This window comes from Puma concolor, chromosome B2 (assembly GCF_028749965.1).
Source record: "Puma concolor isolate L17-30 chromosome B2, mPumCon1.1.hap2, whole genome shotgun sequence".
Classification (NCBI taxonomy): domain Eukaryota; kingdom Metazoa; phylum Chordata; class Mammalia; order Carnivora; family Felidae; genus Puma; species Puma concolor.
In genome coordinates, this window is record NC_141671.1 from 32,095,184 (window position 1) to 32,120,680 (window position 25,497).

Sequence of the window (25,497 nt, forward strand, 5' to 3'; positions counted from 1 at the left end):
TGGTCCAGTACAGGAATGGGCTTAGAGCCTGGTTTCATGGGACTGGGTGTGGCAGCTGGGGTCGAAGGGAAATGGCCCAGTGATAAGGCTGTCCTGGAGTCTCAGGCCACAGGAGCTCACCAGTGCTGGGGTGTGTGGGGAGTCTGATTCATGGGAGTTTATCAGGAGCTTGATGCCATAGGAGTTCGTTAGTGTGTGCCAGAGTGAGCTGAGGACCTGAGGACTCTCCTCCCATAGGTGTCTCCCTCTCTGCTGGGCTACCTGTGCATGAAAGAGAGGTGATGTGAATAATGTGAATCTGTCTCTCCTTCCTTCCTCAGTGGGTCTTATTTCTGTACTTTACCCAGGTGCTGTAGTCCCTCATCTGGAATCCTTGGCTTCTTGAAGGTATTCTCATGTGTGGATAATTGTTCACATTGCTGTTTCTGGAGAGACATGTGCTAGAAATTTCATTGCTGCCATTTTGCTGATGTCACTCTCCTTTACCCCCACTGGTTAGTATACCCCCACTGATTAGTTTATTCTTATGCTAAGACCAGATGCATTCAATCACTATAGTGTTTTAAATGACTTGATAATCAACTGAAATACCTAGGGTGAGCCTTCCCTCTTGGGAACTTCATGTTTATAAATATGTTATTTATTCTTGGATTGTTTTTCTCTTTTATATGAATTATAGAATGGATTTGTCAAGATGCACAAAAAATCCTGTTGGTGATTTTATTTGAATTTATTGAATTACAAATTAGTTGGGGGGAGAATTAACATTTATATGTTGTTGAATTTCCCTGTCTTTGAAAATAGTTTATCTATTTTCAGGTCTTATATTATGTCTTTTAAAGGTATTGTCAAAAGCTAGAGGCAAAGTGAATGCCTAGAAATATCTTTCTCTTCTTTCTTTCTTTCAAGTTGCAATGCTTGGAGGGAGACTTGATTCAGAAGAACTGCTCACATAATAAAAGATACAGCAGGAATATAAGGGGAATAATCTACAAAGTTATAGTCAGCTTTCTCATTGTTATCATTAGCAAATAAATGAATTCTGCATTATAATTATATATTGACAAAGGTCACTACCCATCTATATGTATTGACATTGTTAAAGTCAGCACTAAAATTATTTCCATTAGGGAGGCAGTGAAAGGGCGGGCCTACGCCAGCCAACTCCATCTTGTTCTGTGTCCTTCACCTTGACCACACCTCCTCCCCTTGAGTAACCCCCCCTCACCTGCCTAACAGGACTCGGACCCTTCCCCAGGACCCTTCCCCAGCCAATCAGCTGAGGCCACAGCCATTACCTCACCAACTGCCCCTAGGCCCCAATAAAACCTTTGTGCTTTTGAAACTCGCTCTCTTTCCCTGGTATCTCACCGCTGCGTCGGTGCAGGTAGGGGATTGAGCACGAGCTAGCTCGAATAAAGGCTCTTTGCTTTTGCATCGGACTCGGCTCCCTAGTGGTCTTTGGGGATCACGAATTCTGGGCATAACATTTGGGGGCTCGGCCCGGGATCCCCAAGACCCCGAGGGACCCCCGACCCGGAGAGCCTGACTGGCCACGGTTAGTGTCTGTTTGTTCTGTCTTTTCTGTGTGAGCTCATTTCTGGAATTCTGGTAGTGCCCGACGCGGTCTAAGTGGATGCACTGGAGGACCACGGGCCGGGAGTTTCGGAAGACGTTCCGATTCTCCCTTCTGGAGGGACGTGGAATCCCCTCAAAGGTCGGAGACGAGGCGGGTCGCTCCCGCTGGTCGGCGTGAGGCCGTCGTCTTTGGAGGGACGTGGAATCCCCTCATCGGTTTTGGAGGGACATGGAATCCCCTCAAAGGTCTAAGCTAGCTTGTAGTTTTGCTTCCATGGAGTTGGAAGACTTTCTAGGGGCCCTCTGTTTGTCTGTTTTTGTGTTTCTCTGTTTTGCTCTGTGGACTTACTGGACGGACGTTATGGGACAGACTCAGACTACTCCTCTAAGTATTATGATTGATCACTTTAAGGATGTGAGGGGAAGAGCTAACAACCTCAGTGTGGAAGTCCGAAAGGGTCGGTTGCAGTTTTTTTGTTCTAGCGAGTGGCCAACTTTCAATGTCGGATGGCCACCAGAGGGGACCTTCGACCTCCCTACCATCCACCGAGTCAGGAGTATCATCTCTCAGCCTAAGACGGGCCATCTTGATCAGCTCCCTTACATTATCATTTGGCAGGACCTTGTAGAAGACCCACCCTCTTGGCTTAAGCCCTTCCTAACCCTGCTCCCTCCGGAGCCAAAACCCATTCTTGCTTTGCAGGAGACAGAGAAGAGGAAAAGTCTTACCCAGCCTTCAGCACCCCTCTACCCTGTCCTACAGGGGGGTATTGAAGAAGAATTAATTTTTCCTCCCCCGTATAACCCCTCTAGGATGCCGGAAGAACACCATCCTCCCCCTCCGGGGGAGGCAGACGCTGTTCCGAGAGAGCAGGAGGCGGAAACGCTCCAGGGGGAAGCCCGCCCTTTACCAGACAAAGGGCTCAGAGGGAGCAATCCGCCTCCGCCGCCGACTCCACTATTCTGCCCCTGCGAGCCACCGGACCCCCAGACGCGGAGGGGAATCAGCCCCATCACTATTGGCCTTTCGCCACTAGTGACCTCTACAATTGGAAAGCTCAGAATCCTAAGTTTTCCGAGAAACCGGCAGGGCTTATTGATTTATTAGACTCTGTTCTGTTTACCCATCAGCCCACGTGGGACGATTGCCAGCAGCTTTTGCAGGTCCTGTTCACGACTGAAGAAAGAGAAAGAATCCTCAATGGGGCCCGAAAACTAGTTCCGGGCGCAGATGGGAATCCCACCACCAACCAGGCTCAGATAGATGCCTCCTTCCCCTTAACTTGGCCCCAGTGGGATTTCAACACGGCAGAAGGTAAGGAGAGGCTCCGGGTCTACCGCCAGACTCTAATGGGGGGTCTCCGAATGGCTGCTAGAAAGCCAACCAATTTGGCCAAGGTAGGAAATGTACAACAGGGAAAAGATGAATCTCCGGCTGCCTTTTTAGAACGGATCATGGAGGCATTCCGTACCTATACCCCCATGGATCCAGAGGCTCCGGAAAGCAAGGCAGCTGTTATCATGGCCTTTGTAAACCAATCGGCCAAAGACATTAGGAGAAAATTACAGAAAATAGATAGACTAGGAGAAAAAAAGTCTGCAGGACTTACTGGTGGTAGCCGAAAAGATATATAATAACCGGGAGCCTCCTGAGGACAAGCAGGCTCGCGCTATGGCGGCTGCCAGCAGTAAGCAGACTCGAGACCTGGCCAGAATACTACTAGCTACCACTGCTGACTTCCCTGAGAACGAGACCGCCGTCTCTGGCAGCTGGCAGACAACGCAAGAAAAGATAAAGGAACCACCAAGGGGGGAAGCGGAGGCTGCAGAAGGATCAGTGTGCATACTGCAAGGAGATAGGGCATTGGGCCCGAGATTGTCCAAAAAGGGCCGGCGGGAAGGGAAGCAAGACTGATCGAGTAAAAGTCCTAGAGCTAGATGAACTAAGTGATTACGGGAGTCGGGGTTCGGACCCTCTCCCCGAACCCAGGGTAACTCTTAAAGTGGAGGGGACCCCTATTGACTTCCTTGTCGACACCGGAGCACAACATTCGGTCCTCCGCACCCCACAAGGAAAACTAGCCAACAAGAAGTCCTGGGTACAAGGGGCAACTGGTATGAGCCAATATTCATGGACTACCCGAAGAACAGTAGATTTGGGAACGGGCCGGGTATCCCACTCCTTTATGGTAATAACAGAATGCCCCTACCCGCTGTTAGGACGGGACTTACTGACCAAGATTGGAGCTCAGATAACTTTCAGACAAGGGGGGCCTCAGGTCACCGATGGCAAGGGCCACCCCATCCAGGTCCTGACCATGAAACTGGGGGATGAATACCTCCTCCACCAGGAGGCGCTCCCGAGAGAGGATAATATAGACAGATGGCTACAAGAATTCCCCTCGGTTTGGGCAGAGACGGGGGGGATGGGACTAGCCCCTCATAGGACCCCAGTCCTTGTAGAGCTCAAGCCAGGAGAGAGTCCGGTAAGGATCAAACAATACCCCATGTCTCAGGAGGCCCGGAAGGGGATCCAGCCACACATCCGGAGACTACGAAGCCTAGGGGTACTAGTTCCTTGCCAGTCTGCCTGGAACACCCCCTTACTGCCGGTCAAAAAGCCTCACACAAATGACTACCGACAGGTACAAGACCTCCGGGAAGTAAATAAGAGGGTCGCGGACATACATCCAACTGTTCCCAACCCATATACTCTCTTGAGCTCCTTGGCGCCCTCCAGGGTCTGGTATACTGTACTAGATTTAAAGGACGCCTTCTTCAGTCTGCTGTTGGCACCCCAGAGCCAACCCTTGTTCGCCTTTGAGTGGCATGATCCGGAGGAGGGCTACAGTGGGCAACTCACCTGGACACGGCTACCTCAGGGATTCAAAAATTCACCCACCATCTTCGACGAGGCACTACACGAGGACCTGGTATTTACAGACACCTTCTCTGGCTGGGTGGAGGCATACCCAACCAAGCATGAAACGGCTCAGACGGTGGCTAAGAAGCTACTAGAAGACATCTTACCAAGTATGGTTTTCCTTCCATGGTAGGATCAGACAATGGACCAGCTTTTATCTCGCAGGTAACACAGGCAGTAGCCAAGGCGGTGGGGGCAAACTGGAAATTACATTGTGCTTATAGGCCCCAGAGCTCAGGACAGGTAGAAAGAATGAATAGAACCCTAAAAGAGACCCTTACCAAATTAACCATGGAGACTGGCGGGGACTGGGTGACTCTCCTACCGTACGCCCTTTACCGGGTTAGAAACACTCCTTACACTCTGGGTTTTACTCCCTATGAGATCATGTTTGGCAGGCCACCCCCTGTTATTCCCAGCCTTCGAGCTGAACTTATTGCTGAGTTTAAAGATCAAGAACTTTTTCTTTCCTTGAGCGGGCTCCAGAGGGCGCACGAGGACATTTGCCCGCGCCTCCGTGCCATCTACGAGGCTGGCCCGATCCCGACACCTCATCAGTACAGGCCGGGAGACTGGGTCTACGTCAAGAGGCACCACCGAGAGACTCTCGAGCCGCGCTGGAAGGGACCCTACATCGTGGTGTTGACAACCCCCACCGCTCTCAAGGTAGACGGCATCGCGACCTGGGTCCATCACACCCACGCTCAGCCAGCAGACCCCTCCTCGATCCGGAAGGACGTTGTCACGTGATGGGCCATCAGTCGGGACCAACACAAGCTGCTCAAGCTCAAGCTACAGCGCATTTGACCTACCTAATATTGGTAACTCTGTTAACTCTGCTTGTCATTGCTCATGCTGCCGGGAGTCCCCACACCCCCCCAAAACATCACCTGGCAGACCATAGACACCAGCTCGGGGACAATACTTAATCAGACGTCCCAGAGCCACCCCAGGGACACTTGGTTCCCAGAACTTTGCGTAAACCTCCAAACTCTGTTCCCCTTGTCACCATAAATGCAGCCGGTCCCATGATTGGGTCCCTAAGCTACATGACAAGGGGGGAATGAAAGGGCGGGCCTACACCAGCCAACTCCATCTTGTTCTGTGTCCTTCACCTTGACCACACCTCCTCCCCTTGAGTAACCCCCCCTCACCTGCCTAACAGGACTCGGACCCTTCCCCAGGACCCTTCCCCAGCCAATCGGCTGAGGCCACAGCCATTACCTCACCAACTGCCCCTAGGCCCCAATAAAACCTTTGTCCTTTTGAAACTCGCTCTCTTTCCCTGGTATCTCACCGCTGCGTCGGTGCAGGTAGGGGATTGAGCACGAGCTAGCTCGAATAAAGGCTCTTTGCTTTTGCATCGGACTCGGCTCCCTAGTGGTCTTTGGGGATCACGAATTCTGGGCATAACAGCAGCAGTATAGAGCAAATGGGCTTAAAGTTTTATTCTAGGTCCTTGTGCTAAACTGAGCTATTTAAGAGTAGACAAGACCAGTTGGATGGATGGCCTCTCTTCTGTCCCTCCCTTTTTTCCTTCTTCCTTACTTCCTTCTTCTTTCCCTTCCCCTACTTTTCTTACCTCCCCATATTTCTCTCTCAGTTTAGCTCAGGATATAAAATTTTTTCATCTTCTGTAATGTCAAGTGCTCAGGCAAAATGACTGATCTGGCTAGGTTAAAAAACAAACAAGGGGTTCAGTTTGCTTTCTCAATATTTGTCATGCTCTCTCTATAAGACAACACATTTTTTAGAAGTTTATTCTTAGGAGATTTTTATTTTGCTTCTTTAGTGAATGGTATAATTTTGTTTTTAAATTCTGTTTTCTGAATTGCTATTGCTGGCATAAACAATGTTTTAAGTTTTGTTTGCTGTTTTGTTATGTAGCAACTTTGCTGACTTCATATTAAGTATTAGTAGTTTGTTCATTTTTTGTAGTTTTTATGCAGATAATCATAATCTGAAAATAATGATGAATTTCTCCCTTTGTGTCTTTATATCTTTTGCCTTTATTTTATTGCACAGGCTGGTATAAATTGGTAGTCGTCATCTTGTTATTGATTTTGACTTGAGTGGCAATGCTTCTAAAATTTTATTTCTTAGAATTCTTTTTGTTATATATTTATTTATTTTGAGAGAGAAAGAGCAGGAATGGGGCAGAGAGATAGGGAGAGAGAGAATCCCAAGCTGACAACACAGAGCCTGACATGGGGCTTGATCCAACAAACCGGGAGATCATGACCTGAGCCAAAATCTAGAGTCAGATGCTTAACCAACTGAGCCACTTAGGCACCCCTTGTTTTTTAGAATTCTTAAGAATGATAAAGGAATAGATCTCCTTAATTAGATTAAAGAAGTTCTTATCTATTCCCTTTTAAGAAAGTTTTTATTTCTTCCAAAAAGAATTCTGGTTAGGATTCTGTGTTGAATTTTATACAATAATTTTTCTTTATTTTTATAAATGATCATACATTTTCTTTTTTATCCATGAATTTAGTGAATTTATTGATAAATTTTCTATAATTTCTATCATAGTTATGAGGCATTAAAAATAAATTCTGTATCACTGTGTTTATGATCGGTGTAACATTGCACTGTTTATTTAGGAAATTTGTATCTGTGTTTCTAAGTAAAATATGTCTATGCATTTTTTTTCTTACAATCTTTGCCTTGCTTTGAAATTAAGGAATAACAACATCATAAAATGAGTTGAAGTGAGTTTCATTTCTTTTGTATTCTTTGGAACAGTTCCAAATAGAGGAATGATTTGTTCCTTGAAAATTTGTTCCTTGAAAGTCCTTCCCTGTAAAACTATCTTGTTTGGGGCTTTTTAGGTGAAAGTTTTTTTGACTCACTGTTCATTTTATTTTCTAATTATGGATAATTTGGGGGTTTTATATTTCTTTGAGTCAGTTTTGGTAATTCATGTATTTTTTTAATTGGTAATTTTGTTTTTAATGTATTCCCATAGAGTTTTTTAGTGTATTCTTTTATGATTAAAAAATTTTTACTGTGTATGTAAGTAAGTTCCTTTTTTATTCCTACATTTGTGTTTTTCCTTTTTTTCCTGTTTAAATTTTCTCAACAAAATGCCAAGAACTTAATGTTAGTTTCTCCTTACAATGTTTTCCTATTCAGTTTCTGCCCCCTTGGAAATCATTCTACCCCATAGGACCTCTTTTTATGCTTAAGCTCTGCTGTGTACTTTTAATAATAAAAATACATAGCAGCCAAGACCAAGACAGCCAGAAAGAAGGCACTATCCTTTAGTGCCTTTCCCTCTCCTGATCCCTTGGGTTTTGGATTTTAAAACTCTTTCCTTCGACCCTTTCTGGTTCCTCCACTGAAAAAAGACACTAAATTATTTCAGTTTAGCTTCTGGATTATAATTTCTGGCTGCGAAACCAATAATCCCTTCTGCTGAACTCAGATGTTCACAGTTGTAGGGTCTGTTCTCAAACATGGACATCTGAGGTTTCCAACCTCATCCTTGGGTCTGCGTCATTGACTCCATGGACTCAATATTTTCATCTCTCAGTGAGACTGTTTAGCTGGTCAACTTCCTTGCTCAGGACTCAGAAAGAATGTGTAGAATGTCTATGTTAACAGTTCCAAATGTGTCCTGACATTATTGAAAAATTTCAAATGCTCTAGATATGTGTTCTTGTGTGGAGAAACTGGCTGGAGCTGAGCGGCAGCCACCCTCTTTAGACTGTACATGATCTTTCCACTATTCCCAGGTGGTGTTCTTCACCTATTCATTTTCATTATCTTCCTGGGCTCTGTTGGCATCTGAATATTAGTCTTGACAGGAACTTGGGGTTTTAATATTAACGTGACTTAATTCCAGTCTGAGGAACCCCAAGGGATATTGGTATTATATGAAAATCATTTGTAACATAGATATGAGGACCAGATTTGAATTATAGAATGTAGGACATAGTGTTAAAGGCGACTTCTATGTTAAATACCACCTTGTTGTCAGTACTTGATCTGGTTTAAATATTGAGTCACTGTTGGTATCGGTTTCCTGGGAAGTTGAGTTAATAACTGAAGTAATGGGAACTCCTACAGTTATGAATCGAAAAGATTGTCTTGCAGTTCTAATTGGGAGGCCTGTGGGTAATATGAAAGCAAAAAGTATGGAAACATGAATCTCAATCCTTGGTGCACTTTAAAAATATAATATCTGTGCTCAGAAAAGGTCTTATATTTGACAGGCTGAGAAGTAAAGAACTTACTTGAGGTTCTTTGTGAAATCACTAAAAAAAAGCAAAAAAAAATATCCATTAATTTTTCTTAAATAGAGAAAACATAGTATTATCCAATATATTCCACTGGTGTCTCTGAGGGGAGGACTTGGGTAGACATACGAGAAAGCATACTTTGAGGGAACACTCAAAAATCTCTCTCCATTTAAATATCCTTTTGGACTTCCTGTCTCAAACGTTTTGCCTACCTCTGCTATTTTTTTTCAGGGTTTTTAATATTTTTCAGGGTTTTGTTGTTGTCAACCAATGCTACTTTACTCCTTTTCTTTTAATCAGTATTTTCTTAAATTATCTATACTATAGGGGGAAGCTGGGTAATAGCTTATTACCCAGAATGCAAGAGCAGTGAGAAACTCAAATCACTTTAACAGAACAAAGTTCCTTAGACTTTGAAGAAGACCGCACAGAGAACTATAGTAGAGAAACAAATATAATACTTACTTATTGGTGCCAAGGGCAAACCTTAAAAAACAAATTAGATATCAGTGAATAATTGTTTGAAAGGAACAAGTATCTTTCTAGGGAAGCATATTTGTGTGGTGAAGAAGTTTGGTAGTCACACAGCTCTTGGTTCAAACTGTTGTTCAGTGAGCGTGTTCTTAGGCAAGTATGTGGCTTCAGTTTCTTAGCCATTACAAAGAGATCAATTGATTTACCCCAAGGATTGAATGGGATATCATGTAGTAGTTAAAGCACCTATGTAGTTCTTATCACTGAGGAGATGCAAAGTAAACATATGCTTGATATTAAGTAAATGTAAGTTTACTTCACAGGATAAGCAGAAAGCAAAGGAAGATGAGAACTATGAGTCTCAGGTGGCTGCACAGGGATGAGAAATGAGTAGGGTAATTACAGGTTCATAGGCCTCATAAAGAACAACAACAACAGAAAACAGTAAAAGAACAGACTGAACTTACCACTGTGCACTGAAGGTGGTGGACCAGCTGAAAGACAGAGAAGTATCTTTACAAGCCTTTTCTCTCTCACTGTTTTTTTCCTCTCTGTGTAGAGAGTTCTTGTTCACTAGGTCATTATAACAATAGGGACAATGTACCCTTTGGTCTTCATTTACTTTTAATATAAATCCGCAGGATTTGAACTTTCCAAAAAGCATTAATAACCATGGGATTTGGCGACGGGAAGGCAAGTAGTTTAGGAAGTATGTACCCATGTCCAGAAATGCCAACATTGTCAGAGAAAGAAGTTATAGGACCCCACAGTGGAGGAAACATGGAAAGACTTACTGAGGGCAGGTGGAACTGCTCCCTCTGGAAAACAGAACAGAGAAAATTGTTATCTCCTTTTCTTTTTTTCCTCATTCAGTTTTTCAGTTTGTCAAGTCCCTTATAACATGTCATTTTTAACTTCTGGGAAATGTTCCCCTCTGATCTTTATTTTGTATGTAAATCATAAAATTTTCATTTCCAAATGAAAAACTGTTCTTCTTACATCATTTTTTCCTTTTCTGTAGATCGCCTCTCATTGATGGTCTTTGTAACGAAGCAAAACTTTTTTTCTTTCCTCTTTATATTTATATAAATCAGTAGTGTTAGCACTTTCTAGTACATCATTAATAACCCAGAGGGACTTTGACAATGATGGAAGCAAGGGGCCAAGAATTACCTCAAGCCCTTCGCATACCATCATGTCCAGATAAAGAGGTCTTGGACCTCACTAGAAACCAATTGAACCCTGTGACAGAATTAAATGAAAACACAAGACTTACTGTTTGTGTGAGGAGTTGATTCCACTGAAAAATAAGCAGAAAGATTTCTTATTGCACCCTCCTCATTTACTGTCCTATTCATTTTTTTCTAGTGATGTAGAAATTGGTAAATTTTCTAGTGATGTAACTGCTTGAAAAGGTTTTCTGACCAGGCATATCTGAACTTTCCAGAAAACTTAAAATCAGCTGGTGGAATTCTGGTTAATGGAGAAGCAAAAGCTAAGAAAATGAGTTTAAAGTTCCTATACTTGAACTCAAGTTTTAATATATATCACTGGACTTTGATAAGTGCACAGCAAAGAAACAAATATACAACTTACTAACTGCTTGAATAGGTGATCCAGCTGGTAAACAGAAATATTATCTGTATCTTTGTTTTCCCTGTTCATTTTTTTCTCCTTCTACATAGAGAGGGTCCCTGACAGTCTTTAGAGCCATGGAGAAACTTTTTTCTCTGTTCTTTAATTGTTATGTGACTCAGTGAACATTTTAGAAACTTATTAATAACCTAGTGGAATTCTGAGTAATGGAAAAATAGGGGTCAAGGAAATAGGAGCTTTAAACTATTGCGATCCCAATGTGGATGGACACATTTTTGTTCAAGTAGGTCTGTTAGACACTGCTGGAGGTAATTGAGTTCCATCATGAAAGGAGACTTACAAGAGGATTCTGTAGCTGAAAAACAAAGAGAGAAGTTAGTGAGGAAAGGCTGCTGAAATTAGTTTTCTGCTAGTTTTCTGAGAGGGAATATCAGAAATGCTCACGGAGGGAGCATCAAACCCTTATAGGTATTGCAGTGCACAGTGCTGGGGAACACAGCTGCCATCATGCCTTGTGGGATTCTGCCTCCTGCTTAGTCTGAGAGGCTTCAGGAAAGGGGGATGATTTTTCTCTTCCCCTTTGCAGTGACTGGTAACTGCTTAAAATCCTACAGGGGATTGGTAATTTAAACTGCTGTTTTTACTTTTCTTCTCCCTATTTCTGCTATCCTGTGTAAACTTTCACATATCCACACACTCGTACAAATGTCCTCCCTCCTTTGTTGACAAGTCATAATAAACTTCAGATATTTTCATCCGATTTTTTTATTTATACATATATATATTATTCACAGTAGTTTGGATTATTAAGTGGGGTTTGTATTCCCCCTTTTTTTTTTTAAATTTTTTTAACGTTTATTTTTGAGGCAGAGAGAGACAGAGCATGAACGGGGGAGGGTCAGAGAGAGAGGAAGACACAATCTGAAACAGGATCCAGGCTCTGAGCCATCAGCACAGAGCCTGACGCGGGGCTTGAACTCATGAACCGCGAGATCGTGACCTGAGCCGAAGTCGGATGCTTAACCGACTGAGCCACCCAGGCGCCCCTGTATTCCCCTTCATTCATTCATTCCTTGGGTGGGGGTGCAGCTAGGTAGTGGAATAAGCAAATGATGGAGAAACCTGAAAGTCTTTACCTACGAGACAGAAGTAAAGGATTGCAGACCCTGTAGGAAGCCAAAGGAAACTATTATATAGGAGCAGGTATGGAACTTACTGGTCATTTCTGAAGTTTCCACTGGTGGAAAAATGGAAGGGAAAGAAAAGAGAGAAATTAGTGTGTGTAGAACTAAGTGAACTCAGTTCTCCTATGATGGGCTTAAAAAGGGTAACTGTAGAGAGGATGCAGGGAGCTGTAAAACCTGCCTGTTAGCTCATTGTGATGTCTGGACCTAAGCTCCCACCTCTGTGCTTTGCATCCTCAGGCTTCCTTCTGCTGGTCTGGGGCAGGAGAGTGGCTGTGCTCCTTCCATTCCATTCCTTTCTGGGGTGGTAAATGCTTGAACTTTCTAGGGGTTCATAATGTCTTAAATTTGTAATTCTGTGCACTTTTGTCATTTTCATTTTCATTTATCTCTTTTTCCTACCTAACTGTTTAGTTGATCTGAAAAGTTTTCTTCCCACTCCTTTCTTTTTTTACTACTCCCATCTGAAGCACTCATTTTTGTTCATTAAAAAAAATAATCAGTGCATTTTTCATTTTCTCCAAATGACCTGTAATTTAAGGGAAAGCTAGGAATGAATAAATGTAGAAGTATAATTTTCATTTATATATTACTCTTTGTTTTAAGTGTTTATACATAGGGGAGAGGGAATTATGCAGGAAAGAAAAGGGAAAGGGAATCCATGTACCCATATAGATTCTCAGGCACATGGTAGTTATTTGGGGGATTTTGGGCCAGATGAAACCCTTCCTTTAGCCTCAGTGAGGTCCTCTGAGGTGAGCTGGCTTATGGTTTCTCCTTTATAAGAATTATGAGAACTTAAAAAAAATTTTTTTAACATTTATTCATTTTTTTGCGAGACAGAGAGAGACAGAGCATGAATGGGGAAGGGCAGAGAGAAAGGGAGATACAGAATCCGAAGCAGGCTCCAGGCTCCGAACTGACAGCATAGAGCCTGACACGGGGCTTGAACTCACAGACTGTGAAATCATGACCTGAGCCCAAGTCAGACGCTTAACTGACTGAGCCACCCAGGCGCCCCTTTGAGAACTTCTAAGGCTGTAAGTCTTGGTGATAATTAAGAGTACTGAGAAAGGAAACCCTGATTTAGGAGAATAGTTGATGGATTATGTTCATTTATAACAGGAAGGTATTTAGAACCAGTGTTTAGAGCAGGCAGCATCCAGTTTTAGTGGTCATAGTGTGGTTGTGTGGGAGACTGCCTGCCCTCTCCATGTTTTGAGTTCCTTTCCTTAAGGTGTCTTATAGGACTGTAAACTCCATGTCGCAAGAGATCAGCCAAATCTTTCTCTTTTTTATTCATGACTTTGTCTCTAGGCCTCAGCTCAGTTTCTGATACAAGAGCTCACCTAGTTGAAGGAATGTTTGAGTACATCTGACTTGCCTTCTGATAATGTTCTTGTTCAGCTTACACTCTGGAATGTTATCACTTAATTTCCAGACTCAGAATTCCCAATGAACCAAAGTTTGTTTTGATATTCTAGAAATTGACACTGTTTTTGCCCTAGCTAGTCACAATATGAGTTTACCTTTCACTGTCTTTCACTTATGGTTTGTGAATACCTGATGCATCTGCCAGTTCCTGTAGTTGGCAGCCCACCTCCTGTCATATCCTGTTCCCTGAAGCTGTGTGTGTGTGTGTGTGTGTGTGTGTGTGTGTGTGTGTGTGTGTGTTGGGTATTTGGGGCAAGTGGACAGGATAGGACATGAGGAAAATGGCATTGAGAGAGAAGGTTGGAGAACTCAAGGTACGTAGGATCCTTAGTAGTATTCCCTGGTACACCTTTCCTAGGAAACGAGGAGGAAACCTGATCAGACCTCAGTTTATTTAAATTTGTTTTTCCGGCTTTTACATTTGTTTTTAAAATTTGCTTTCCTTTTTTCATTTTCTTTATATTATCTCTGTTGTGTTTGATAGGCCCTTTATGAACTACAAAGCACTTCAGAAATGGAAAGCTACCCTTATTCTTTCTCTTACTTTAGAAAATTCTGTATTGTTATGGAAGCCATTCTGACCATTACTGGGGAAATGTTCTTACTTTTTTCTTTAAAAAAATAACCCTGGAAAATTCTCAGCAACTGGAAACTGGGATGCATGGAAACATGCCTAAAAACACACTATCCTTATGGTAATGGTTACATTTGGGATTGGAGATAGGCCCTCTATACACTGTAGAAGATCAGAGTACACCAGAGGAAAAAGATAGATAAGGGACTTACCATTGGGCCCAGTATATTGCACTAAAAATAGAAACAAACATAAATTACTGTGGTTGTTGAACATGATAAACACACATACTATTGATGTTTTCCAAAGGGGACAGTTAAATAATGTCCCAGAATTACTAAATCTCAGTCTTCAGGATTAAATATTTTTATTGGACTATATCCTCTCCATAAAAATCAGATCTTATTCTAGGAGACTTGTAACCCTGTTTTAGTTGGAAGGAGAACCACTTCATTCTTGCCCTTGACTACTACAGGTGTTTGAAGTAAAATCTTTATTGTATTCCTTTCCTTCTGCTTTTCCCCATCTTTTTTCTCTCATGTCACTTTTTTTCACTCTCTTGGCTATCCTTCTTTTGTCTTCTTTCTCATTTCTTATATCCTCCCCCAGATTCTCTCTATTGCACCTTTGCTTTGGAATATTCTTCTGATGATTATAGACAAGCTACTATAATCATTACTAGAAAAATGTTATGCTATTATTAATTTGAGTGATATATATGAATTGTTATATATAAATAGGCAACTTACCAATAGGTCCTGGAGTTTGCACTAAAAAGAGATCCAAATTGACATATTAGTATGGGTGTTTGAAGAATAAATTTTTAATTTTATTCTAGGGATGGGGCTTTGGAAGGTAGAGTAAGGGAGAGGAAGTGATAACAGAATTAGAACATTAGGGAGAACTAAACCGGTTATGATAACTATACAACAAAAGAGATATTTAGCCTATTATTGCCTGAGATGAGGGTCTCTCCAGAATCCTTGTCAACCTAGGAGAGGTTCAAGACATTAAAGTTTGAAACTTTACACTTTTCTTTCTTGTCAGTAACAGAAGATACTACTTTTTAAGTGGACTGCACCGTACTTGTACTAAAATATTTCTGACCAACTAATATGCTCTAGGGTAGGTGTGAAGGTGGATAGCTTTCAGCTTATTGACTATCGCTTTGATTAGCTTGAGTGTCTCTGGGCAAAGAAAGGGTCAACAACACCTTCACTTTTTAATGAGAATTTGGCCTTCGGTTGATTTTCCAGCTCTGATTAAACCTACTGTCTTACTTGTAACATTCCTTTTCTTTAAGAATGATCCTTGGTTGGTAAACTGCTTGTGAACTGGGAGAACTATAAATACCTGTTAGAAGGCCATATCTTTGGGCTTCCCTGAGTGTAGTGACCATGTATTTGGGCATGTTCCTTGTAGGATCCCTGCAGTTTATATATGTGGAGTTTTTACAGGATATTTTAGCTCCCGGGGCTTCTAAGTCAGGGCAGCTCCTGTACATAGCTATGGACAGCCAAAGAGAATAGTTGCTGGGTGGCTCTGTAGACCCCTGCATAGACAGCTTCGAGGACTACTGCCACAAAAGAGGGATGGCTGATGCTGCCTTGGTGGCAAGCTGTGCTTCCTGCCTTAAGTTCTGCTGAGTAGCCTGGTGCCAGGTGAGGACTGGGATCATCTTGTGAGTCTGCATGTTTTATTGCAGGATTAAATATTTTTTCTAAATAGACCACCCGTTTTCCCAGTGGGTGTTTCATTGTCTTTCTCCTCCATAGCTTCATGGCACTCATGATGAAAAATATCTCAGTTCTGACCCGTAAACTCCTAAACCTTTAATTTTGATATATTTTTTTCTATGTGAAAAAGCTAGAAGGTGTCTTACCAGTTATGGATATCCTGGGCTATGAGTTGTAGACAAGCTAGAAATTTAGGTTACTTTGCAAAAATAATTTGTTGGCTTTGACTGTATCTATAAAAAAATAGCCCTTCACCTTTTGGGATGAGCACTGGGTGTTGTATGGAAACCAATTTGACAATAAATTTCACATTGAAAAAAAAATTGCCCTTGATCCTGGAATAAAACTCCTAGGACACCTGCCTTTGGTATAAGCCACTAAAATCTTTGGAGAGAAAATCATTTCAAATTTTATTTGTTTCTTCAGTTTTCCTATATTTTCTTACTTTTTTTTTTTTTTAGTTTGTGAGTCCTTGTAGCTTTCCTTTTCTTCTCTTTTTCAGTTTTATTTATATTTACTCTTCTCCTGCCTCCAACTCACTTAATCTTTCTTCTTCCAGTATTCTTCCTACTTTTGTTATTTTCAAATTTCTTTTGATTTTTGTCTTTTTAACATCTTCATTGTCTGTGTGTTATTTTTGTTGCATTGTCTCACTTCCTCTCCCCATAAGTCTTTGTGTCCCTGGTTTCTAATACTAGAAGTTCATGGTTTCTCTTGCTAATAACCTATTAGAGCACTCAAAATAGTAGTGGAAACAACTCAACTAAGAGTCAGCACAACTTCAGTCCTAACTTCATTATTAATTGTCTTCCTCCCCTTATTTGGGAGTAAACATATTTTTATGGGAAACAATTTTTCCATCTCTAAAGATGGGTATAATATCTGCTTTACGTACCACCATTGAAATGTTGGTAGGCCCAACAAAATAATGCATGTGAGGGGTAGAAAAACTGTAAGCCATTACAGGAATCACAAAGTGCTCACTTCAGCAGCACATATACAAAAATTGGAGTGATACAGAGAAGATTAGCATGGCCCCTGTGCAAGGATGACTCACAAATTCCTGAAGGAATCATGCAAAGAATGACCAGGTACCTATACAGGACTTATATTCATTCTGTCAGGTGAATGTGGGGAACCTCAAATCATATTTCTTTACTTTTCTAATTTCAAAAATTCCTAATTTTTATTAGGAATACTGTAATCCAGTGTGTGAAGATATAACTATTTGCTCTTAGTTTAAAAATATGTAATTATGAACGACTATATCTTGGAACCTGTTATTTATAATGTTTCTATGGAAAAATGCAATAGGGTAAGTTGCTAAAAGTTGGTGACAGTAAACCCATGTGTCCTGGAGAGAACTTTTCAGAGCAATTAGAAATAAAAAGAACTTAAGATTTGCGTTATTTTGAACATAATCTAGTAACAAATTATTTGCAGGAAAAGCAAGAAGTTTAGGTGCTGTGTTCTAAATCTTTATTACAGGTTGGTAGTAAAGCTAGATTATATAACTTAGAAAAGACCATTCCTAGGGGGTTATTTTTTGATATTGTATTTCAGCTTCATAGTTAATATCTTTTTATTGAAGAACCTGGTTGAATCTGACCTCTGGGAATTCTGAGTGGGATAATGAGACAGTGGAAACACTTGATCCTGGGGTTTGTGAGCACGAGTCATTGAAATAGAAACTGACTGACATTCTAAACATTGTAAAGGACCAAAAGGCATTGTAATTGAGGTTTAGGTGACTTACCAATGGTTTTTTGAGACAGCTCTAAAAGATAAATAAAAGAGAGAATAAGTTAGTAGGTGCTCTTGGGCTCTGGAGGCCATAGTTCTCATTTATATGCTTTTCCTGGTAAGAATCTGTACCACTAAATTTGGGCTCAGCTGCAGTGGGGTAGTAGGGAAGTTGAGGTGTTTTTTTTGTTGTTGTTTGTTTTTTTGCTAAGATGCTAAGACAATCTAATATATATAAGGGCCTCTTTACCTAATGCATCTACTGAGAGGGTAAGTAGCAAAGGTACTAAGTAGGGGACCCCACTTTGGCCCATTTAAACCCCTGTAGATGGTTGGAAAAATTCTTCTCTGTTTAAACTTAATTTTCTTCCTCTCTCCTATTATTTCACTTCTTTTCATTTCACTCTGTTTTTAAAAATCCCTTGCTGATGTTGATAAGCCACTGGAAACCTTTAAGTGTTCATCCTCCACTTCACAGTTTGTGTTTAGTGGTGGAGTGTACATTCACATGATTATTAATGACTTAATGGAAATGCTAGGTAGAAGAAAACAAAAAAAGCCAAGAAAATGTGGACCCACAAACCCCTGAAATCCCAACATGGGATTCAAGGAAAGGTCCCTAAGATATTGCAGGAAATTAAAATTCTTTACAGTGAAGAATCAGACAGTAAACTTACTGATAGGTCCTGTACCACCAGCTGAGAAACAGAGAGGGAGAAAATCAGTATGCTTCATCACTGTGAAGGAAATAGCCATTCCCCAAAACTTACTCTAGAGGGAGTGTCATAAGTAGAAACCCTAGGAACATCTGGGGTTGTTTGCCTGGCAATCTTTGAATAAGCTCCCTGTTGTACAATATAAGGGATTTATAGGAATAGACCACCCCCTCCACAAGCCTTGTTTTCAGTGATGTTTGAAACCTTTAGAGGATTGGGATAGACTCATTCCATACTAATTTATAATGTCTCCTTTAAAAAATTTCCTCTGTCTCTCTCTCTCTCTCTCTCTCTCTCTCTCTCTCTCTTTCTCATTTCATTTCTCATACTGTTACTTGAAAAGTGAACCTTCCCTACTGCCAGGGCATTATGGCTGCTATTAAGAGGGTCCTTTTCTCTTTTCTTATGTTAGCCTGTGGGCTTTGCAGTCTGTCTGTTTCATGCATAGCTTCTTTGAAATCTGTGTAATAGGAATGCTAGAGAAGTTGAGAAACATGGTATCAAGAAAACAGGGTAGGTCAATACTTAAGACCTTGAGGGTAAGAAGTGAAAGGAAGCAGAGTGGAGAAACAAATTCGATACTTACGAATTGGTGCTGTGAATTGCACTAAAATACAAAGAAGAGGAAAATCAGTGTGGTTTGACATTATTAGAATGCTCATGCCACCAATATTCTTTTTTAAAGAACCCGTGAAGCAACTCAGAGGGAGAATTACTACTGCAGATAGGTAGGTAATTTTAGCAAAGGAGCCCCATACCCCTCCCACCAGAGCAAGTCATTCAGTGTTCATCTTAAATGGCAGAGGGAAACGTATAGAACCTGGGCTGAAGGTTGTTAGTCTCCTTCACTTTCATCTCTCCTCTCTTTCCTTCTTTGCCCTGCCCAACACTCAGCTGTCTCAAAGGATTGACACTCCCAGGGGTAGGTAGGATGTCTTTTGGCCATTTTTCATCACCCTCCTCTTTGGTCTTTATCGTGCTTATTCTTTCGCCTTCTAGAACCACTTGCTCTTCTTGTAGCATTATCTTCAGTTTAGCAAAAGTCCACAATAATTGTTTTAATCATTTTTATCATAGTTGAGAGAATGTTTTTTCTGGGGAATTATTTTAAATATGAATGATTTAGTTTTCCTTTGTCTTAAACTTAGTGTCAGTTCAGGCTGGGGCTTTTTTTCCCCCCTGAAGGTTTGGGCATTAGGGGTGTCAGTAATTCAAATGTACTCAAGAAGCATGGGTGGGAAGGCCTAGAAATGGAAAGAGCTTGGGTGAGGAGAGGTCCCATACCTCACAGAAGACCAAAGAGTGTCAGAACTAGGAAACAGAAAAGGAACTCACTTATGGGTCCAATGGCTCCAGCTAAAATATGGAAAAAGCAAGACAGACTAATTAGTATGGTTCTTTGACATAGAAAATTTAGTTTGAGTTGAAATTATTTTGGGGAAAACATTATAAAAAACAGACACAAGGAACAATATTTCTACTTCACCAGAGGAGCAAATAAGCTTTATCCTTCATTCCCCACCTTGGAGGACCCTCATAACTACTGGGATCTGATGGGTGGAGCTGGAGGGATGCAGTGGTCAAGGTTCCTGTCTTGATGGGTCACTGTTTGTAACTCAGTAGATTCCATAGATAATTGCCTTTCTTTCAACTGGTCTAATTTGAACTTGGGTAGCCAGAATCTATAGCCTCATCTTCTGAAGGAGACAGTGGGAATTTCAGTCTCCTGTGGGTGACCTTGACTGCCTTAGTCATCAGAGTAACTTGGCCTGCAATATCTTAGCATAAGAGGGAATAGAAACTCTTGGGTAGCTTCAAGACTTTTGTAGGTGAAGTTAGTGGGTAAAGGGATTGAGGCACTAACTAGACCCACATGCTTAGTAATAACAGCCTTCTCCTTTACAAACACATTTGCACAGACACCTCTCTGTATTTCTTGGGCTACCTGTGCTTTAGTGACACTTGCTCAGTGTTTACTCTTGATTGACTTTTGATTTTTTAAATCATGTTTCATGTGTATAAATGCTCCAGGAGGTGTAGACACAGAGTGTGATTTGCCTTGAGCTCTAACCCTCAAATCATTCTTCCTCTTCCTTTAGTGTTGGCTCTGACCCAGGAGCTCAAGGTCTGAATGTCCTTAGAGGCGATGGACAGAAATATGTTAAGAAATGAAGGAAACCTTGGTGAGTTTCATTTTTCTTGTCACCGGCATTAAGGCTACTCTTCCTGTGGAGAATCTGAAGGAATGGAGGAGCTGGTTAAACTTAGATCAAGAACACTCAACTTTACATTTGTTTTCTACATACAGAGGATTGAAACTCTGCAAAGTAATGGTTCTAAACCATCTGGGCATCTTGTTAAAATGCAGATTCTGATTTGGTAGGCATTAGGTGGAGATTCTGCATTTCTAACAAACTTCAAGGTGATGCTGATGCAGATCCTTGGACCCGCTTTAAGCGGCAAGGCCATTAACAGATGGGTAAAAGGTCAGAGCATTTATATATCACTGTGTCCATTTATCATTTTTTTTCTTTTCTAAATCAACTGCTTCTCACCCATCCCTCATTCTTTGTCCTCTACCAGTGCTTCTGCCAGAGATGCTTGATGTAATGTCCTTTAAGATGCAATCTGGACACTTCTTCCAGACTGATTCTTTGTTGACATCAGGGCCTAATAGCAGGGCATATACATTCCACACCACTATCCACAGCAGCCTAGGGACCCTCACTCAGCGAGCTGGGACTCACTGCTCCCTTCCTCTTGGTGTGACTGGGATTTTTAGCCAGGGACCTTCCTACCTTTCTAACACTTTTGTTGTTAACACTTTTCTCTTTGCTATTGAATCTCAAGATTTTGAGAAAACTAAAAGTGATAATACTTCCTCACTGAAGCTCCCAGCTTATTAGAATAAGAATAGGAAGCATTGGGGCGCCTAGGTGGCTCAGTCAGTTAAGTATTTGACTTAGGCTCAGGTCATGATCTCATGTTTTGTGAGTTTGAGCTCCTCATTGGGCTCTGTGCTGACAGTGCAGAGCCTGCTTGGGATTCTGTCTCTCTTTCTCTATCTCTCTCAAAATAAATAAACTTTAAAAAAAGAATAGGAAATAAAGAAGGACAAAAGAATTGGCAATTTGTGCAGGAAGAAATAAAAACATCCATGAATAGGAGTGTCTTACATATTACATATTCTAACAGTGTAGTAAAGCAAAGCACATGGGAATTAAAGCACAGAAAAGAAACTTACTTATGGGTCCTGCACTGCCTGCTAAAACACAAACACAAAAAGATAAGTCTGGAGAGTGCATGCATGAAGGATGTACATTTCAGGGAGATTCAGGTCAAGCATTTACTACATATTACATTTACATGAAAAACCGTAAGAAGGTCAGTCAGTATTTTCCCTCCCCCACCAAGGCCCCCCCCCCCCCAGGAGACCCATAAGATCATATTTCCTGCAGTTATTTTTCTTGTTTTCAATTTTTGCTATCTTTCTGTTGTCAGATATTTCTAGAACTATTTGTTTTTGACAAACAGCTCCATCTAATCACAGGATTTTTCCTTTCACTTATTAATTAATTTTATTAGCAGAGTTTCCACTTTGCTAAATAAGAAAATCATCAGTTACTTAGGGGGGTCCTGAAATCAGTCTCAATTTCCTCATACTGGTAAAGGCAAAGGAGAACAGTTAAATAGTAGGTTGTTCTCCTTTCCTCTTCCTTTAGTCCCCACGCAACTCCCCCAATAGTAGGCACTTTGTAGAAGATCAAAAAGAACTGAGTTGAGAAATAGGAGAAACTTACATAAAGGTTCTGAAGTTGCTTTGAAGGTTTTTGTATTACCTGTAATGAAAATTGCGAAGAACTATGAGACATAAATGTTTGTTGTTTAAGCAAAAAAAAAAAAAAAAAAAAAAAAAGACAAATATAATCTTATCTAGATTTAGACTTTCAGAGAGCATGAAATGTAGGCAGTCCTATTCCCTCCTCCCCACATGTGAGGTACAAATAGTCTTGAGGTTAAAGATCCAAGACTAGAGTCCCAGCTTTACTACTCTGTAGCTCTATGACTAGGTAAGTCACTAAACTTTGGAACATTACTTTTCTAATCTTTAAAATGAAAATTATATCTCCTTTCTTACATCAAATGGCTGCAGTGAAAAATCAAGAGTAATAATGGATAGGAAAGCTGAAAAGTTCTATCAAAATTGTTATGAAAGAAATATTCAGGGACTACAAAGGAATGAAACTCTTCTGCAAAGTAGAAAGTTTTCACTGTGTTTAAGGCATTAAGCTTTAGTTTACTTTCTACTTTCTCTATTTTTCCCTCTTTACCGTCATTTGGAAAGTTCTGAATGCTGGTGACAGGGCATTTTCATGAGTATTTCTCTGTGTTCTTTGTTTATTTGTTAATCTGTGTGATTCAACTCTTAAAAAAATATACTTTGGTATTCCTTAGTTACCTCAGTACCTTAGTTACGCAAGCTGACATTGCAGTAAGATTTGACATCAGTTGAGAACCATTGCTTCTGCCTTGAGAGTAACCAATCTTATTTGAAGATGTTGAAAGCCTCTTTACTGAAACAAGTTTGTTTATGAGATGAGCTAATTTTCCTGTGGAATTTCAAAGGTTTTCTGTATGTGTGAAACTATGATTTGGACTTTTAGAACCTATTTTGGTCTTCCATTTTCCTGTTCTGGAGATTTTCACTGAAATTCTACCTTCCTATTGCTTTCCTTCCCACACTTTCTTCTTTTACCTATTCAGATCTTTTCTTTATGTACTTTTATTTCTCTTTGTTGAGCATTCTTTAAATGCTAAAGTATTATTTTTAAAAAATTACACTTAGAAAGCTTTTAGTGAGTTGAAAAATGTAATTTATTTCTCTTGAAATAATTAAATATAGTTCTTGTATATTTATGACTCAATTTTGTTTGTTATTATGTTTGGAAGAAACTAATAGCTTTTCACAGAAATGATGAGATCTCAGCACTTGGGAAGAGATACAACCTTTTCTATGTATTGTAGACTAAGGTAGCATACAGCCATTCCCACTACTAAATAGAGATAATTTACAAAAGACAGCTCCCATATATTTAATATTTAAGGATATTAATCCATCTCAGAAATGGCAAATATATTTGAGTTAATGTACTAAATCTGATCAATTTGTAGCAACACTCTGGAGGTGAGAATTTTAGATTGTATGTAGGCTGAGCAGGAAAGAGAAGTACGCTTACCTACTGATACCTGCCACAGGCAAAGGCATAAGCAGAGGTGGAATGTATATCATATATTTTCAAGAAGTTTTGAACTGAGAATTTGTGGCCTTGCCTGGTTGAAAACAGGCACAACAGTGAAAGGTTTCACTTACTTTCAGAGTGAAGAAGCAGATAAAAAAAACTTAATATAAGATTTGAGTATCCTGACAAAATACTAAGTATTATATAATTTTAGATTAAGGACCTCACTTCTGTGGATAATCTTCTGAATGAAAATATCAGAATTAGTTCTTGTAGAGAGTACGAAAATTTCCATTACTAAATGGAAATATTTACCATTGGAATATTGGAAATATTTCCAAATGGAAAATTTCCATTACTAAATGGAAATTACTAAATGGAAGTATTACTAAATGGAAATACTGGTTGTCCTTGTGGGGGGTCGTATGCTCTGTTGCCTCAGCAAGTCTCCTGAATTGTGAATCTGTCAGCTATACAGGGTAGTAAAGAAGTTGGTCATTTGAAAAGTGCATACCCTATCTAGAAGCATTCAAATGCAAGATTTAAAATAATGCTTTATTGGTCAGCCAATATACAGGTGGCATTGGACCAATGGATTGCCAGTTTGGGAGCTTTACTTTGAAAAAGGAAGGGATTTAAGTGCACACCCTACATTCTTCCACAACAGTGTGGTGTGAGATCAGTGTCACCACAGGCTGTGGCTGAGCTGAGATAGACCAAATGAATCCCTTTTTTTCCATTAATTTAATCACAGGTATTGGTTGGGTCACATTTAATTCACACCTGTGATTGACAAACCTGTTGAGGTTGTGAAGCACCTGGAAGTTGTGATACTTTTTGGAGAAAATCATGAAATTATTATCTTTGAACAAGAAACAGTTTTGCTTGCTGTAAGTATGACCAAAAGTAAATATTCAATATGAAAAATTTTATCAGAAGCACATAAACTTAGAAGAAAAAAATCTGTCCAACCAGGATTGTTTCTCGCTTCTGAATTTGTGTGTGTGTGTGTGTGTGTGTGTGTGTGTGTGTGTGTGTGTGATCTTCTCTGATTGCCTTATTTTTCTGTACCTCATTCCTCTCTCACTCTTCATTTGTTTAGAAAATGTGTTCATCTCGGTTTGGCAGTAAGTGGAAATCAGTTCCAGGAGACTGATTTAAGCGTTATCTTGAGTTTTCTTCCTTCTGTATTCATGTCTTCTATTTTTACTCACATCTGTGTTCTGTTCTGTTAGTTTTTCAATTGGTTGTTGAATTTAAAAGCTTAATGAAAGATTAAATAACTTGCCTGTGTTCAAAGAACCAGTAAATAGGGGGCTGGAATGCAATTCCAGGCGGCCTGGCTCCAGAACCTGCATTATGTAACAGTCTCTCTGTTTATTTATAATACATTAATAAGTAAGCAGGCTTATTTTTAAAGTGGTTTTTTAAAAGTCTTATTGTACCACTCTCAATTCATGGAGAAATAATGCATTTTTTCAATAGTAGAGGTGAAACAGTAACTTATTCCCAAGCCCACAGCCAAAGTAAACAGCATAATTTCCTTCTTTGTGGGCCGGGGGGGCTTGTAGTTAGAGAGGGACACAGAGTCAAGGGAGGATCTGTTTGGGGTGGAAGAAAACCAAACCTGCTCTATACTTTAAGGAGAGGGAATTACTGGAAGAGGAAAATACAAAGATATAGAAGGGAGAAGCTGTGACTGCTGAAGAGAAGGTCGGGCTGGGAGATGAGGTCCCATAACTGGACATAAGTGGAGGAATTTGCTTCAAGACAAGAAGGGGAGACAGGTACGCCTGACGTAGGTAAGATACCTAATGAAGGAGAAGGCAGAGAATGATGAGCTTCAAGCCCTGCCACTCTGACATACCAGGGAACAAATAAGACAGGGAGACATCCTCTGCCTAGTGTGGGAGCCCTACAATACCAGATTTTGAAAGGAAAAGAAAAACTTACTCATGGATCCTTGCACCAAAGCTAAAGAACAATAACAAATATTCAGATCAGTAGAGTTAATGGTTTAAGTAATCCACCCATTTCCCAGGAGTCTTTCTG

At 40.6% G+C, this 25,497-nt stretch overlaps 1 protein-coding gene, 1 long non-coding RNA gene and 1 other non-coding gene across 4 annotated transcripts in view; 2 read left to right on the forward strand and 1 right to left on the reverse strand.

Moving 5' to 3' along the window:
• LOC147580866 (uncharacterized) overlaps positions 1 to 25,497 on the forward strand; it is a 278,927-nt gene that overhangs the window by 172,556 nt on the left and 80,874 nt on the right. The gene's annotated exons all lie outside the window — the stretch shown is intronic.
• Positions 1 to 25,497, reverse strand: part of TSBP1 (testis expressed basic protein 1) — a 96,322-nt gene that overhangs the window by 42,683 nt on the left and 28,142 nt on the right. Inside the window, exons 9-24 of the mRNA XM_086705973.1 lie at positions 25,399 to 25,419; positions 22,006 to 22,044; positions 21,450 to 21,470; positions 19,541 to 19,561; positions 18,792 to 18,812; positions 18,167 to 18,187; positions 17,503 to 17,523; positions 14,760 to 14,780; positions 14,223 to 14,243; positions 12,035 to 12,055; positions 11,159 to 11,173; positions 10,499 to 10,522; positions 10,017 to 10,040; positions 9,690 to 9,716; positions 9,214 to 9,234; positions 8,743 to 8,763 (exon numbers count right to left, since the gene is read on the reverse strand). Of these exons, the coding sequence (XP_086562099.1) occupies positions 8,743 to 8,763; positions 9,214 to 9,234; positions 9,690 to 9,716; positions 10,017 to 10,040; positions 10,499 to 10,522; positions 11,159 to 11,173; positions 12,035 to 12,055; positions 14,223 to 14,243; positions 14,760 to 14,780; positions 17,503 to 17,523; positions 18,167 to 18,187; positions 18,792 to 18,812; positions 19,541 to 19,561; positions 21,450 to 21,470; positions 22,006 to 22,044; positions 25,399 to 25,419 (360 nt within the window). The remainder of the gene's footprint in view (positions 1 to 8,742; positions 8,764 to 9,213; positions 9,235 to 9,689; positions 9,717 to 10,016; positions 10,041 to 10,498; positions 10,523 to 11,158; positions 11,174 to 12,034; positions 12,056 to 14,222; positions 14,244 to 14,759; positions 14,781 to 17,502; positions 17,524 to 18,166; positions 18,188 to 18,791; positions 18,813 to 19,540; positions 19,562 to 21,449; positions 21,471 to 22,005; positions 22,045 to 25,398; positions 25,420 to 25,497) is intronic.
• LOC112862956 (U6 spliceosomal RNA) lies at positions 16,723 to 16,829 on the forward strand. The gene has a single exon (XR_003223816.2). It is a non-coding gene; the product is annotated as a U6 spliceosomal RNA (small nuclear RNA).